The sequence below is a fragment of the Coffea arabica genome, chromosome 9e, assembly GCF_036785885.1.
Source record: "Coffea arabica cultivar ET-39 chromosome 9e, Coffea Arabica ET-39 HiFi, whole genome shotgun sequence".
Classification (NCBI taxonomy): domain Eukaryota; kingdom Viridiplantae; phylum Streptophyta; class Magnoliopsida; order Gentianales; family Rubiaceae; genus Coffea; species Coffea arabica.
In genome coordinates, this window is record NC_092327.1 from 32,162,344 (window position 1) to 32,179,847 (window position 17,504).

Consider the following 17,504-nt stretch of genomic DNA (forward strand, 5'->3'; position numbering starts at 1 on the left):
GACATATGCTTCTCTGCCCGCACTTGCAGGTTCTGCTTCAGGAATTGCAAGTACTACGGAAACCAAAGATGCAATACGATTCTGAGGCCAAGCAACTTAGGAAAGCATTGGAGGTTGTTGAGAAGGATATTAAGTCATTGCAAGAGGAAACAGAAAGGTTAAGACAGCAAAACGAGCTATTGAACAAGCACAGTAGTAAACGAAAAGCAATGAGAACATCCATGTTGTGGAATGAATTCAAAGGAAACCATCCACAGAAAGTCTCGTAAAACTAGACTTAGCGATGCTCATTGTGTGATATCTAGGAAGAAAAGAGTGCACTAATTAACTTGAGCTAGAAATTCTTGGTCCAAATTTCACAAGCTGCGAATTTCGGTTCAAATTTCATGAGTTGTGAGTTTAGTCTAACTTTTTACTCCCTCCGTCCCACTTTGATAGTCTTGGTTATTTTTTCATACAGTTTAAGAAAAAATAGTTAACTTTGTTGGAACAATCAATTTAGGTAGCTATGACAGGTTGTCAGCCTGTGCAATAATAAAAACCTGCTCAACTAAAGTTAATTTCTGTAGATAGTGGTCAGCAGGGTCGAATCCACAGGGACTGGGAGTAATTATTTCTTTTCCAGTTCACAGTGACAAGGGGGGTGTTTTTGTCTCAGGGGTGATAATTTAAGCAATCTAACTAAAAGTAAAATAATAAAAATAAAATAGCCAACTAGAAATTAAATAACAATTTACTAAAATCAAAGGATCTAGCCAAGGAATAACTTCAGCAATGGTTCACCTAATTGATCATTGAAACAAAGGCAATTCCAATTATTTATCAATAAATAGGTTATAACTACCAAACAAGCGATGGCAGTCAACCCCTCCTTACTGTGTCGGTGATCAAGGTACGCCCGTTAATCACTGCTCTAATTGAGAAATAATCCTAGGTACGCCCGTAGAATTTAATTCCCCAATTGCCTTAAGTATTAGAGGAGCCCTATTCTAACCAAATAACGCACTACCAGGGTTATTTTAGATTAGCCCGCGTATTCCCCTGACACAAACCTAATCATGCCAGTTGTCACTATTTTAGAGCAATTAAACAATTACGGATTTAATGCCCTAATTGACAATAGATTACCCAATCAACTAATTATCTGGATCCAAGACAATCAATTAATTAAATAACCATAAGAATAGCAATCAAGAAATATGCGGATACCAATAAATAAAAGAAAAAGATTAAATTAAAACGATCTCACAAGTTTAGATGACCCAAAGCATCCGTTGTCCCTTGAGTAGAAAAAGGGGTTTAACTCATTGTTGATGAGAAAAACCCATACAGAACTGATGCAACAGTAGCGGCCATTGTCAAATTCAATTCGGAGAAATCAAGAAGAAAGACAAGCCACAGCAAGGAATTCAATGTTTTTGCTCTCCCTAACATACGGCCGAAAAGAAACTACTAACGAGAAGCAAAAGAAAAGAAAAGTCAAAGTTCCCAACTACACTACAAGACGAAAAACTAAAAACTAAAGCCAGCTCTCCTCTGCAATTCCTATATTTCCTATCTAAGTGCTTGCTCCTCCTGTGCGGCGTCCGCCGCACGAGAGAAAAGAAGAAGACCCTGAGGTTTGCTTTCTTTTCCCTTTTTCTAGTTGCTGTCTTCGGTCAAAATTACCAAAAAGGTCATGCATTTTCTTGTTCCAAGAATGCCCTTGATTGCCTGCTATTTGAACTCTCTCCCGATGACTGTCAAATTGGCCTTGATTGTGACATTTTTATTCTACTCCCTGAAATAAATACAAATTACGAAAAGTGAGTAGAATCTAATAATTAATTCACATTGGGTTAAGTAATAGGGGAAATTAATTATAAAATAAATGATAAAATTACAACCTATCAAGCTATTTTCCTAAAATACCCTCACATTAATTAGAGTATAACTTTATGGGAACTTGAATTGATGGTAAAAAAAGAATTAACTCTCATTAAATGGGATAGGTTTATAGTAACAACAACTTACATTGAATAAGGGTATTTTAGGAAAATTAAAATACAACTACATTCTTCAATTGGAAACTGGACTACAATTTGGGACAGACGAAAAAGGAAGATAGGACTATCAAAGTGGGACGGAGGGAGTATTATTATTTGTACCGAGTGTTGACTAATTGTGATTAATGAGTTGTAAATTGTTGCATTGATTCTACAATTTTAAGTTACATGTAATTATATATATATAAATAAATAAATGGCTCCTTAGTTTAAAAAGGGCACTCAATTTGACCTTAATTATAACCCAAGGCATTTTGTACTTTTTTTTTTAAAGGGTCATGGATGATGTGCCATTCTTAGAGTTTTTCCATGTCACTATACTAATAATGTCTGGATAGTTTTGGAACATCTTAAGTCTTAGCTGTCTTTTTCTTTCTGTCTTGAACATATGTTGACAGTCTTGCAGGTTTTAGATATTTAGTTACATAATTTCTTATACTTAGTGTTAATCAAGATGAATTGTGTCTCCACATTTAATGTTTAATATCAGTGAGCATTCATCATTTACTAGCCATATATCCTATTAGGAGAAAAGTGGCATCCTAATGCAATGTATCATACAGAGTGTAGCAAGAAAATGAAAACAACATTGCTAATTAAAAGAAAAAAAAAACCTTGTTTACTTTATCTCTCATTCTCTAAATATTCTTGAATTGGATTTGAAATAGCTAACATTAGAGTCATCATTAATTTTGCAAATTTGAACTCGTTACATGAGCCCATCTAAATTCTATATGACACATACAAAAAAAATTCAAGTTGCAGTATGAGAAGGAGTAGATATAAGTAAAATTTTTTAAAAATAGCCTCAAAAATATCTAAAACACCCCAATAAATAACTACAGTAAAATTTTTTATATACAATGTTACTATAAAATTTTTGAAAAACAGCCCCAAAGACACCTAATCCATACGAATTAGTCAACTGGGGAACCCGTGGCTGGGACAATTACAACTATGACAGTCCCAAAATAGTTTCGTACAAAATGTAAACATGTTTGTTCAGAAAACAAATCAACTTAAACACAATATAAGCCTAGTATATTTTTTGTTAGCTTCCACACATGTTAAAATCAATGTGTATATTTTATAATTTGAGCGATATATTCTTTTTCTTAGCCAATCACAGCTATGAACCTTTTAGGAACCGTTGCTACTGCAATAGTGCTTGTCCCAAATTCTAGTTTGGGTGGGAAAGGGAGGGGGGGGAGGACAATTTGCTAATGCTTTAAGAACCTTTATAAGGCTGTGGGTTTTTTGTTACAATTTCTAGTGTCACCATATTTCCTGGTTTCCATATATACAAAATAAAAAAGTCAACACAAGTTAACTTAATTGGTAAGGACGGATTACTTTCTCACAAAAAGTCATATACTCGAATCCCACTGCTGATATGAGAGGGTTGTGTTGTTGATGATTGATTTGTATATTTGTTGGGTTTTCACAACAAATTTACACAACAAATACAGAAAAAATTCTTTAAATATAGAAAAAGTTTGTTGGGTTTTCACAAATATACACAAAAATCCTTTTTGGGGGTGTATATTAGAAAAAATTCTTTAAATATAGAAAAAGTTTGTTGGGTTTTCAAAAATTCTTGAAATACAGATAGTTTCTTGAAAAAGAAGTTTCTGTGTCCCTTGCACGGCCAATATATAAAGGGGAAAGTCAAAAGTCCAACAATGATTTGAAGGAATTGAGGGCTTTTCATTGTCAGAACTTGAATTCTGGTTTTGTATAGGACTCACATAATCAAATTTGGGACCTAAAGGATTTCATTGCAATTGTTGAGTTTTACAGGCTGACATTGTTATTTTTATCAAATGTACTCAAATAATATTGCTCTTACCTGCCCCATTGCAGCTATTATTTAATGAAATGCAAGGAATATGGAAGGATCAAAAAGCACATGATCAGATGGTTGAGCATCTTAAGAAAGGATTGAAGGTTCTTGAGCAAGATATCAGTGATCGGATTCAAACTTTTGTATATGACCTATGATCCCGGAGACAGTGATCGGATTCAAACTTACCTAAACATTTTCTTACTAAAAGAAAAAACATACGCGAAATAACCGTTTAGTGAGCTATGCTGCTGTAAATAACTGCAAGAGAAATTCATGGTGCTGCCAAAGTGGAAATCTACTCCAGAGTGCAAAATGTCGTCATGTTTTACTTCTTCAAAGTTGACAATTAGCTTTCCGCCCTTAAATTTCACAAAAAGAATCCATTGACATTTGATTTTATGCAGCATCCTACTTATCCTTTTTTTTTTTTTAGCATCCTATGGATCAAAACTTGTAAAACTGAAGAAGAACAAAGGTAGTATCACAATATTGTTACCTAATGTGGGAATTTAGTATGTGTTTTATATACTTTAGTACACAAATAGTACTTCATTTTTTGAGTTCAAGGGAAACTATATATCTTACGAAGAGGAAGAAGAATAAGGGAAAAGCTCGACACTGGAATAAAATCTGATTAATGTTTATTATCTACTGAACTGGTTCTTGAGGGGAAAAAAGAGTACTCTAACCATAAAATTATTGATTATAAACCAAGATTCAACACTCGAAAAAGATTATGTTAATCTTAGCAACGAGTTTCAAAACCAGAAAGTGTTGAAAGCGAAGCCATGTGGGCTTATTTGTTTATCAAAGAAGTCGCAAAATTAATCAAGATCCTTTCCTTGACGTGGGGAGCAAGTGTTTGTTTTTTTTTTTTTTTTTTGATAATCGCAATGCTATTATAAAAAGAAATCACCAGGTCAACGATATTAATTTATTCTATTCCGATCCAACTATTGTATTAAATATTTCATGACACATCCCGCCATGCCTAACTCAGACTAACTGCTATATGGGTATATAAAGCCAGTTGAACTCGATTTAATCCAAGTCTTCAATTTTTCTCCATTTGCTTTTCCAATATTTTCCTTCTTCTTTTCCCTTCTTTAAAAATTTCTTCTTATTCAATCACTTTCTCTTTTTTCATTCAGTACTAGGTGACAGCATATTTTGTCGAGAAAGCTTGAGGTATGTTTCGGTCATACAACTTCCCCTGTTGTAATTCTATTTTTACAATTTTTTAGAATAAATTAAAAAAAGAAGTTATAATGTTTGCGGTATCTAACAAATCCAGTTAAGATTTCAGTGCATTTTCCACTTTAAGTGCTTGTTTACAATGTTTTTTTTTTCTTCAGAAAATGGAAACTTAAATTATGAATCTTGCTTTACTGGTTGTCGATGACAGGTTTGTTTGAAAGAGGAACTTCATGGACCCTGAAAAGCTGATGGTTTTAAACACTGATGAAAAAATTAAGTACGTGGAAAGTTTGATTAACAAGGAGAGTCGAGCTCGAGTGCAAATGTATCAAGAATTTGTGCAGAAGAAGGTGAAAACAGAAAAAATAAAATAAAAGAACCTCTCATACACAATGATTTTCATTTTTAGGTAAAAAAAAAAAAAAGGTGACGTAATATTCTTCTCTTTCTTTGATTTTTGTTCATCATATTTGCAGAAGGATCGAGCAAGAATTCTTTTGAAACTAAACCCTTCACCATGGATGAGAGGATACTATTCTACATATCGTGAGAAACATCCAATTCACTATTTACGGCAAGCTCTTGATGAGCATAATGGTGGCGGCCATAGTGAACATGTTATCAAGGTACCTAAGGATATTATTCTACACAACACTTACTAAGAATTCTGCCACAACTTTGTGAAAATTATTTGAGCAAATTTCTCAATTTGCATTTGGACATTTAGCAGCAGGGATAGCTATCTGGAAATATGTCATATGCTTCCTTTATCTCCATACTAGCTCCAAAACAAAGCTTTCTAAGTTGGCTTGGAAATGTAATTTGAGATCTGAACCAAAATATCCTCCATTTGGTTCCTTTCTCTCCAACAAACTTCGACATCTTTATGCTCTACTTGTTGGAAGTTTGGCATTTTTATCTGGACTATCAATGCTATGTTACATCTTTAGGGCTTATAATCTCGAGAAATTCCTATTGAGGAAGGGATGCAAGTCTCTTGCATCTTTTGGTTAAATTGTCGGACTTAATTAAGATGTTATGATGAAAGTCTGGGGTGCAAAATCAAAATTGATGAAATAGTAGGAGAAAAATAAAAAAATGAAAGTCTGGTGGGCTAAAGTTTGAGAAAAATCTTCTTGAGAAACTTTATGGGCTCCTCAATTGATTTACCTCCTTTTTCTCCCAATTTGTACACCAGATAAAGTGTTTATTTCACCGATTGCGAAATGGAAGGAACTCTGTGGTTGAAGAAAAGAGAATCCTTCGGGACGTCAAATGTGCTCAAGAAGAATGTGAAAAGTCTTGTGGGGCTGTTCGTACAGAAAAATTTGTACCTTGGGAATTGCATTCAAAAGGCTCGATCAAATATCAAATGGAGGTAAGGTTTCTTTTAAAGAAACTTTTTCTCTTTTTTTTTTTTTTTTGTGGCTTAAAGTTCGTGAGGAAAGCTGCTTTGTTGGCACTTGAAGTATTCATAAAATCTTCTAGTGGCAGTTGTGATTTATTCATAGATCTCGTGTATTCTTTAAATATAGAAAAAGTTTGTTGGTTTTTCACAAATATACACAAAAATCCTTTTTGGGGGTGTATATTTATTGGGTTTTCACAACAAATTTACACAACAAATATAGAAAAAATTCTTTAAATATAGAAAAAGTTTGTTGGGTTTTCACAAATATACACAAAAATCCTTTTTGGGGGTGTATATTAGAAAAAATTCTTTAAATATAGAAAAAGTTTGTTGGGTTTTCAAAAATTCTTGAAATACAGATAGTTTCTTGAAAAAGAAGTTTCTGTGTCCCTTGCACGGCCCATATATAAAGGTGAAAGTCAAAAGTCCAACAATGATTTGAAGGAATTGAGGGCTTTTCATTGTCAGAACTTGAATTCTGGTTTTGTATAGGACTCACATAATCAAATTTGGGACCTAAAGGATTTCATTGCAATTGTTGAGTTTTACAGGCTGACATTGTTATTTTTATCAAATGTACTCAAATAATAATATTGCTCTTACCTGCCCCATTGCAGCTATTATTTAAAGAAATGCCAGGAATATGGAAGGATCAAAAAGCACATGATCAGATGATTGAGCATCTTAAGAAAGGATTGAAGGTTCTTGAGCAAGATATCAGGTCTTTGCAGAGGCAAATGGAAAACATAAACAGGGAAAAGGGAAAACTGTATGCATACATTCTTGAACTCAAAAGATGAGAGTATTGTTTTGTTAAGAGTTGATGGCATTTGCACAAACCAGGTGTAATATCATATCCTTATTTAGTTGGGAAAAAAAAAATCTGCATGTACTCAATTTTGGTAGCCTAGCCAACATTCCTTCATTAGGCTCCAAGTGTTAATTCCTTGAAAGGTGAAAATTATATTGAGCAAGTAATTTAGTACAAGATAGCAAATAAATGCGAATTTGTGTTTATATTGTAAATTTTATGCATCAACTATTAGAAGAGGACAAACAAAACAATTTAGAGACCCCTTTTTATGGATTTATTTAAAATTACCATGGATTGTGCCAAATCCCTAAATTATGAGGTGATGTGTATTGAAGGATGAGATAGAAAAAAAAAACAAAAGATTAATGCAGAAAGGATTCGTATTGTAATGTGGTCAAGTGATTCGCCCATATGCTTTTGAGGTGAAATACAGACTCCAAATGAATTTAGGGACCATAAAATCAAGTTTTTAAAATCTGAAGAATAAAAATATATTCATTTCAAACATGAGGGACTAAAAAGTTACATATGAGCGTATGAGGGAGTAATTGTGCGACTTCCACGAGCACGTGCTATGCTAAAACGGTGTCGTCTAAGTAAAATAGGCCGGCCAACAATCCTGTTTTGTTCCATCGTACCCCCGCTACACCAGATTAGACACCTAAGTATTTCTAATTTCCATCCCAAGATTTTCTTATATCATTAAAATGATCCCACTTTCTTATATCATACTAGAGAAGCTAAGTATTTTTATTCTTACGCAAATTTCTATTATTTTAATTCTTGTTTGTATTGATATTTATGGACTTTAATTGAACGAATTAAGTTCAACTAATGAAACCACTTAGGCCAGCATAGCCAACATTTTGAGTGTATAAATCTTGTTCCCTTTTATTCATCAACCACAAATGCATTAGTATTACATAAAATTTAATGAATATAGAGGTCTTGACTACTCAATATGAAATTAGAGCTACTCAAAACTTTAATAGAAAAAAGAATCAAGCTCAATTTTTGGAGATTGTCGGCAAATAAGACCAGAGGAAAGTGAGAATTTAATTAAATAATATTACTAAAACTTGATTCAAGATCATTAATAAAGAATTGAAGAAGTGGGAAGTGAATATAGAAATGTACATATGCATTCTCCGAATCAAAGCATCCACTAAAATTAGTTTTCCCTTTTGGCAATTTTTTCTAGATGGCAGGAAAATTTTGGGGATTAGAATTTTTTGAGGGGTAGGTTGTGTCAAGAATGGAAAGGGGATGGAGAAGGGAGAGAATTTGAGAACAATGAAGGTAAGATAGTGGAGAGAGTGCGATGGGTTTAAGTCAAAATAATAGAGTAGAGAAACAAGAGTAAATGAGAGATGAGGCAAGAGGAAAAGAACATGTAAAGAAAAAAAAAAAAGAGAAAAAGGGAAGTGGAGAAGAAGAGGAGAGGATACGGTCGACGTAGGAAATGAGGAAGGGGCTGATTTTTTATTTTTCTTTAAGTAAAACCTATTATTTCTCCATGTAAAAAACAGATAAAGTGAAGGCTGTTTTAGATAATTCAATATGTCATGGTGTTAGGGTCGGTATAATTTTTAAAAATTAGAGGGGAGCCTCATGAAATTGTTAGAAACTTTTGGTGAATTTTTGAAATTGTTTGTTTTTGAGATGGCAAAGCATACGCTAATTTTTTGTTTCTTGTGGTTGAGTATCTTAATAAATCCTTCTGGCATTAAACGAAAGTGAAACATCCTCCTCTTTTTTGTTTGAAAGGACTTCGAAATAAATAAAATAGAAGAACCGGGGTCATGGTGAGAAAAGGCTGGCAACTCTTTATTAAACTGTAAGAATCATCCATACTGTAGGAAATAGTTTGGATAGCAAATGCTGTTAAAAAACAGTTTCCATAGTTTGTAAGTGTCATCCACACTCTTTGTAATAATACCAAACTTTTCCCAGTCAAATGAAAAATTCGACCAGATGTTATATAATACTAGAGTAAGCCAACTCATAGATTTATACTATGTTTGAAAACGTAATTTAGCACTTAAACTTAATACATTCAGACGCGTTTGATAACTAAAAATTGAACATCTGAATTAATTAAGTGCCACTGAATTTTCTAAACAAAACTTACGTTCAAAAATAAGTGATAAACTATTCACTTATCACTGAATGTGATATGCACTCAAATATATTTGATTTAATACTTAACAATTCAATAATTTAATGAATTCAGATTCAAATTTTAGATTTCAGTTTTATCAAACACACCGTTAGTCTAATTCAACATATAGGCAGACTTTTCATAAGCCGATCTGAATAATTCATATTGGCAACAAAACATCGCTGACATAGTTTAAAATCTTGAAAGAAGAGAGAATATAACAAATTCAAACTGTTGCTGTTACTAACCAAATTATTCATCTAACTCTATTCAATTTTAGATCTATTGTATCTGTTGATTATGACATACATTCGTATTTGTTGTATGTCTGGTGTAATTTTTATCATTAGTTAATTGTAATGAAAATTTAGTGTTTATAAAAGTAAAAAAAAAAATTAAAGAAACATTTATGCCCTTTGACCGCCCTTTAGATGTAATAGAATAGTCAATACTAAAGTTGTTACTGTAGCACAGTTGACGTGGGGAACAAGTGCATGCTTTACCTGGTCAACAATTCTCTCCTCCTCTGTACTATTCCAAAGGTGACAATAATTCATTGCCTTCATTAGGCACTTCGATCGCCACCATGTTTGAACATTTGACACGACCACCTGCTTTACCACATTTTACTTCTCAGGTTACTACTCATTTCCTTCACAAAATTTTTGCATGTTTGTTTCTAAAGTTTGTTGTGGAAAAAAAATTCTGCACAATTCTTGAAGTACATATTTTTGTTGTTTTGGGATTTCCTAGTTTGTTTTGATTTGAATAGTCTTTTTCTTCTTAACTTATCTTCTGAAAAAAGCCGAACTGATCGTCAAACCCCGTTAGATCAGCTATTCCATCTGTGTATTTTGCTCCTCGTTGATTCACAGAAGATTTATCAGTAGCCAGGCATGGAGCTTTTGACTGTGGATGAAAAAGTTAAAAATAAAGAAGATTTGATTCAGGTGAAGAGTCAAGCTGGAAGAAATATTGCCAAGAAATTACAGAAGAGAGAGGTGAATATTGAATATTATGATTGCAATCATTTTCATGTACAAAAATCCCATTTTTTTTTCCTCTTTTTATATGTACTATCTAATATTTTTTCCTCTTCCGCCATGGAAACCATCCCACACAGTTTGATCGACGTCATATCCGGGAACAATTAAGGATGTTGTTGCTGTCCCACAAAGATTTTATGCCCATCAAAAGAGATGCAATTCGATATTTACAAGGAGCTCTAGATGAATATAATCATGTAGATGAACTTCAAAAGCAGGTAAATCTGGAATAATCATGTGTTACTCCATTTATTTTGTTCTTTCCATAGTAAATTAACTTTACCATTTTGATTTTCCTTTTTTTTTTTTGGATAATATGAACCATATTCACGTACTTTGATTGTACAAATATTGATGGGTCTATCTAATTGGGGGCATCTGTTAAAAGAGGTATTTAGAACATCAAAAGTTAAATATGGAAATGGTTTAAAAGCAGGAAACAATGAATGTGAGTGTGTGGTAACTGTGGTGTAATTTGTTTTTGGGTTTTTCTACCGAACGTTAACACACTTATATTCCACTTAACCTATCGTATATATACACACTAATAATTACTATTGGTTCTTGCATTTATATGTTTTTTCTAATTAATCCCTTTGCATTTATATACTTTTTCTAATTAATCTTATATTTCTAAAAATCTAACATCTTAAATTCATTTTAATGAGATCGTTGGACAAACTGTTCGTTTTTTTGGGTAGAAGAAAAACCCAATTTTATTTAGTTTATTATTTGAGTTTACTGATCATAGTATAGGTGATTGATAATTTCCAATTTCAACTTTGCAAAAAATAGATTAAGAGCCTGTCTCATGGGCTGAGAAGTGGGAGAAACACCTTGCTTGAGGAGAAACAAATCCTTAGACAAATCAAATGTGCCCAAGAACAAAAAGAAAAGTTTTGTGCAGATCTTGAAGCAAAAAATTGGAGTCACTGGCATTTACCAGAAGTTTTAAACTCAAAGGAATTTGTCAAAAGTCATTTCAATGTGAGATTCCTTTTGTTTCTGCATCCTTTTTTTGGTTTTTTTTTTTCTTTTGGGTTGAATATACACTCATGTACAACTATTTTTCAGCGTCTATACAATGAACTCGAAGGAGGGATCAAGCAACAAACGGCATATTATTCGAAGGCTGCCCGGCTTGGGAAAAAACTGTCTGCTGTTGAGAGAGATATAAGTTCTTTGCAAAAAAAGCTGGAAAAACTAGAATGCAAAAGAGAAAAAATGTATGAGCATCTTCAACAACTCAGAAGTTCTGTCCAAAACCCTTCTTGATTTGAATTGAAAGGTTTGCAAGAGTTACTCTAACCATACTAGAGTCAAAATCCCCTGGTCAATGGGATAAGGGGCATAGGAATGGTTAATAACATCCTTGGTTTAGAGCTACTAATAATATGGTTTAAACATTTAGGCTTGCACTTTAGGTCGTCCAAGAGTCATCTTGCAAGTCTAGACCCGGTATCATGTTTATAAAACATTTTTGTATCAATAGTAATTGATCGTTGTGGGATCTATTTATAATACATTTTTTACTCTATCAATAGTATTTTTTTTATTTTGTCTTTTTTGTTTTCAGATTATGCAAGAAGTGAACTTTGAGCCAATTTTAGTTTTTCAAACACCCTTTTGATGTCGGCCAAAAAACAAAGGGTAAAATATATTTTACTCTCTTGTGATTTAGCGATTTTTTACATAACTCTTGTATAGTTTCAAATACTATATATAACCCTTTTATAGTTTGAATTAAAGTACACGACGGATCTTCTGTCCCACTTCATGCTACTCTTTGTCCTATTTTTTATTATATCACTACAGGAAAGTAGGCTTTTTGTGACGTTTTCGCTGCGGCAGAAGGAGAAAATGCAGCAAATAAACTGCACATTTCAAATTTTGTGGCAAAGTTGACAAAGGCGCATAATTTTTGTGGCAAAACGACGTAGTTTTAATGAATCTAGAAAAAGGTATTATAAAAAAGGGGGAAACCGGCTTTCACTTCCAATGTCTCCATTCTCTGCTAATTACAAATCTTCCACACTTCTTTCTTCCAAATTCTAAATTCTGATTCCGAATTCCCAATGAACTTGTCTCGCTCTCTCTCTCTCTCTCTCTCTCTCAAATGGTCAAACCTAATTCCACCTCCTCCATTTTCCTCCCAATACGGCCAACGAATATGGGGCAACCACCTTCATCTTTGAGATACAAAGGAATTCCAGAAGAATAGACAGATTGATTGCTAATTGGTTTCGACGCCTGAAGCTAGGGTTTTAACACGAGGAAGATAGACCTCCTCCATTTTTATTCTCAGCAGTTGAAATCGATTCCCAATTGCAGTGCTTCTCCATGTAATTTTGATCATCGGTGAACTAATTGTAGCTTTGAGAGAACTTACCTAACAATTTTGCTAGCTATTCTGGTTCAAAAGCAAGGTAACTAAGCTCAATTCCTTTGCAATTTTTTTCACTTTATTCATTTATTTTATGGTAAAATCAGAGAATTTATTACATGCCCTTAGTGCTCGGGAGTTTATAGACTTTTGTGGTTATTTTTATGTATTTTTTGTAATTCTTTAGAATATTTAATGTGACTTAAGGGGAGATAATAGGAGTTTACTCTCGTTTTAAAGAGTCCAGCCCATATTGCAGATGGAAATGAAATCGCCTGAGAAACTCAATACAGTCGTTGTCTTGAAACAGCCAGATAGCAGCCGTTGGCAGAAGGTACATTTGAAGCTTAAGTGCACTCCATCCTCTGGTTTATATATTTGTCCGATTATCATGCTACTGATATTAGGTGTTATTTGTAATTCTGTCATAAATGCTTGTAAACAAATCTCCCTGTTCTTGGAGACTGGGATCACACAAATAGTTTAGGAGAAATCCCAACTTTGGAGCATAATCATTTCAAGAATGTGGAAAATGGCAATCAAGTATTGCTGTTTTAGACCAAGTAATTCCTGATTTAATCCTTAAAAATGGTTACAAGGCATTCAAACTACTTAAAAATGCACTTGCTTATGGTAGCAAGAATTTTTGCTTCACACTATGACATGGTATGATAATATTGTAACACAAAATTGTTAAGCATGATTGCCTCTACAGGTATAATAGTAGGCCCACCTTCTCTCATTATTAGCTTGGTGTTTGTGTTATTTACATAACTTCTATCAGGACCGACACTAATGCCTAGTTTGGGAGATGAGATTTGAGCAGAAAAGAAAAGAAGGGAAGAGAAATGTAGCATTTCCCACGTTTGACAGTTTTAACTGAAATAGAAAGGAAGAGAATCTGACAGATTTGGAAGGAAGAAGAGGCTGCTACAGTTTAAAAAAATTTCCGGCCCAAATCGGGCGGAAATCAGAGAAAAGCTAAGGAAAGGCTGCAAAAAATTTTTAGATTACCCATTCTATCCTTAAAAAGCTATTGAATGAAATATTTATTGACCAATGTATCCAAAATCACCTCCTTTCTTTCATAAACTCCCAAACAACACTAAAATCTCTTCCCTTCTTTTCTTATCATTTCTTTTCTCTTATAACTTAACCTTTCTCTTCTTTTCTTTTCTATCCTCAACTCACAAACTAGCTATAAGTATAACCATTCTATCTTGCAGTCACCCAGGAGAGATTGTTGTAGAGTTTAGCCATCTAAAAGGAGCACAAATATATATATATATATATCTGGGTAGGCAAATGCAGAACGGATAAGGTGTAGTAGAAGCAGCAGGCAAGAAATTCAGCTAGGCATCTATTCTCTTTTCGTTTTCCTTTAATTTCAGTGGACATTGTTGCTGGAATTCGATTGCGATTGAGTGGTGAGAATTGAGAGAGTTGAAAGTATTGGATTTAGGCTGGAAATCAGAATTAAGGTGCTTTCTAAAAGAACCGTAGGATCCTCAAATTGGGATTATTGGTTGCATACTTTCTCATTTCTTAAATTTTTGGAATACACTGGATATATAATTGCATTATAAATATTCAGTTATTCAATGATGGGCCAACTAGGTACCATCAGCAATATAGTCATAGAACGGAACATGTATGTATAAGCTATCAAATCTATGCTAATATATGAAACTTAGTTTTGGATGTTAACGTTGTTACTAAACAAATCACTGACTGGAGAATTGAAAAGAATGCTGCCAATGTTAAAGTGAGCTACACAATTTCTACAATAAGCCTTGGAGTTCAATAGCTTTATGGAATTCAGTAATCATGCAGTTTTTAGTCATGTGTAAAATTATGATATATGGATTCAAGTCATGCAAAATAGAGGATGGAAAATGCTTTTAATGGTATTGTTAATTATTCTTTTATCGTTCTTTTTTTTTCTGAATATATGTTTGTGTGAAATGTAAATTCTTTTAGCTTTCTCAGGTCCAATGACAAGTTAAATTGCTAACTTTCTTGGCCACTGAATGGACTTTCATGGCAGGTTAGGTATCAACTCATCCATGTATTGGCTCATCTGTAGTTAAGTGGCCCTCTGAATGGTAGCTAACTATTTGGTTAAGGATGGTTGAATACGAAATAGTAGCTAATTTAATTTTTGCCAATTGAGTGCAATTCTGTGTTCACTGAGTCATTGACAAATTTCGCCATTTCCTCCTTGGCTTCAACATACCATTTAATAATTGGTGTTCTTGGTATTTAGTAAAATTCAGTTTCATTTTAAAAGAAAATTCCTTATTTACCAAATATTACTACCTGTAGCAAATTTGGTTAATTCTTTTTGTAAGAGTTACCAGTTTCTTATATGTGTGTGTTAATTCTGCCCAGATTAATACATGCAATGGCTTCTAGTTGGCTATTTCCCAAATAAGCTTATAAACCCAAGATGCGGACTGAAGACTGGACTGGCTGGTTGGTTACCCCATCTCCAACGATGCAGTTATTACTAGTTAGACCCATATTATTGCTCGTTGGCATTAATTTCATGTCATTCCCCATATTATTGATGCCCATGATACCACCACCAAGCTGATTTGACATCATCATTTCATGTATGATTTTTTGAATAGAACTCTGGGAATCATTTGCATCTGTGTCACTGGAAAATGTTGGCTGTTGCATTGCAATGTTCGGTGAACTAGCAGAATTCATGTGCGTTCCGGTCGGTAAGCCACCAAGTGAAGTCTGTGGAGGATTGTTAGATGATGATGCTTTTGGAGACTGGAAAGGAGAAGGATTGAGTTGCGGTTGTAGTAAGGTACTCAAGGAACACTTGGAGATGGCATCTGAACACCATTTCCTCCATAAGGACAGTTTGCACTACTCTTCGGGTTTTTGCTGTCTCGAGTTCATTGAGTTTTGATGACGCAGCCCACATATATATGGCACTAGTAAAGGAAGTTGCAGGAGCCGAATTCAGTGGATTATTTACATTTGCCATGCCATTTCTGGAAGGAAGTTGCAATTATTATGAAAATTGTTTCAATGTGGCCTAACCATATTGAAACGTGATGACTTTCGCAAAATTGGTTGGAATTAGGAACTACTTGTACCTTTTAGAATTAGGTTATAATGATGAATTTGGAAATTTGCAATGATTGTTTCCATTTAGATAGTGAATTGAATTAACACTTGAAAGGGGAATGTACTACAAGCATGGAAAATAATTCATAAAAATATGCAAAAAGTGTAGATCACTTCAGTGCATCTGTTTATTGAAGGAGACTATTTGTGATGCAATTTTTGTGTCGCATGATTTGCCGTGCAATTTTTGTTCTGCTTGCATATTTTGTGGCACTAATCTGTGTCGCTAATTGTGCGGCAAATACTTGCGACACATTTAAAATAAAGTGTTGTTTTCTTTTGTAACGGCTACTTTTGAGGCACAAAGGACTTGCGTCGCAAAAGCGTCGCAAATACTTTTTTGCGGCAGTTTTTGGACTTTTTGCAGCACATTTTTGGCGTCGCAACAAGCCAAATTTCTTGTAGTGTATATTACTATTTCTCCTTCATAAATATTATGTTTTAGTTCTTTTTTGTTTCCTTAACATCTAATAACTATTAATTGAGTAAAAAATAAATACAATATTCTCAAAAAAGTAATATATAATAGAAAATTAAAAAATACAACAAAAAATTCATAAAAAAATCTCATTTTTTTATGCATTTCCTTCACTAATTTTGCAAGCTTTCCCATCAATTACTCCCAGTCCCAGCAGCCCCAGCCTCTTTGGGTTCCTATCCCATCACACTGATTTGTCTGAGGTTTCACTACCCTTCCTTTTTAAACTAGTGCTGCGCAGGACATCTGCTCAAGATGTCAAAGAAAATGCAGCCATGTTGGGTGAGATCCTTATTAAATATCTCAAAGAACAATCTCGTGGCCCTTCTTGAGGACAGGGGTTCTAAACAAGTTGACTTGAACAAGGAGATCCTAAGGCTCAATGAGTATTTCTTGGAGAAATCAGTTGACAGATCTCTGTGGTGTGGCAGATTGTGATGATATACTTGAGGGGCTGAGTCAGATGGCAAGTCTTTGTCAGGAGGGAAGACTTTATTTTTATGTTCTTTGTAATATGAAGTTCAATCGCTCATATTGTTTCCATCTGTTCCTGTTTGTAGTTTGCAGTTTTTGTTTGTGAATTGATAGGATCAAGGAAACAGCAAAAGGCATACAATTCTAAGGCCAAGCAGCTTATGCAAGTACTAAAAGTTGCTAGAAGGATTGTATACACAACTTATCAAATCGAAAGAATTTCTTGAGATCCATGTCGTGTTATGAATTGAATTGGATTCATGCTGTTCATAATTGTGGTGGTGTATATGCTTTATTTGAAGTTTGTCATAGTGCAAGATTATGTGAAGATAGTGATTTTGTGAGAACCCGTAATTTTCCAATTTCTAGGTTTCTCGTATTTTTCATGGCTTGTTTTCTGCATTTTCGTGATTAGAAAAATTGCTAGATGAATTTAAGGAGCAGATATAATTTTTAGATGATTTTTCTAGTATCGAATGGATTTTGAGAAATTAAGAGCGTA

At 33.8% G+C, this 17,504-nt stretch overlaps 2 protein-coding genes across 16 annotated transcripts; both read left to right on the forward strand.

Annotated features, from left to right (window-relative positions):
* The first annotated feature begins 4,950 nt into the window (after window positions 1-4,950).
* Window positions 4,951-7,525, forward strand: LOC113709579 (uncharacterized). Its single transcript, XM_027232376.2, has 5 exons — window positions 4,951-5,079; window positions 5,297-5,438; window positions 5,565-5,714; window positions 6,287-6,466; window positions 7,117-7,525. Exons 2-5 carry the CDS (start codon window positions 5,319-5,321, stop codon window positions 7,297-7,299), a joined length of 633 nt encoding a protein of 210 aa, XP_027088177.1. The 5' UTR covers window positions 4,951-5,079; window positions 5,297-5,318; the 3' UTR covers window positions 7,300-7,525.
* A 2,537-nt stretch (window positions 7,526-10,062) lies between these two features.
* Window positions 10,063-16,206, forward strand: LOC113709511 (uncharacterized). 15 transcript variants are annotated; one of them, XM_072066579.1, is made up of 8 exons: window positions 10,063-10,475; window positions 10,598-10,738; window positions 11,316-11,507; window positions 11,595-12,946; window positions 13,163-13,237; window positions 14,884-14,950; window positions 15,295-15,378; window positions 15,537-16,206. In XM_072066579.1, the coding sequence occupies exons 1-4, from the start codon at window positions 10,371-10,373 to the stop codon at window positions 11,793-11,795; spliced, it is 639 nt and encodes a 212-aa protein (XP_071922680.1). In that variant the 5' UTR covers window positions 10,063-10,370; the 3' UTR covers window positions 11,796-12,946; window positions 13,163-13,237; window positions 14,884-14,950; window positions 15,295-15,378; window positions 15,537-16,206. The 15 variants fall into 15 exon arrangements, 14 of the variants coding, with proteins under 14 accessions (XP_071922680.1, XP_071922681.1, XP_071922677.1 ...); XM_072066580.1 differs by lacking the exon at window positions 14,884-14,950 and having other exon boundaries at window positions 13,144-13,237; XM_072066576.1 differs by having other exon boundaries at window positions 13,163-14,950; window positions 15,295-15,415.
* The last annotated feature ends 1,298 nt before the right edge of the window (window positions 16,207-17,504 follow it).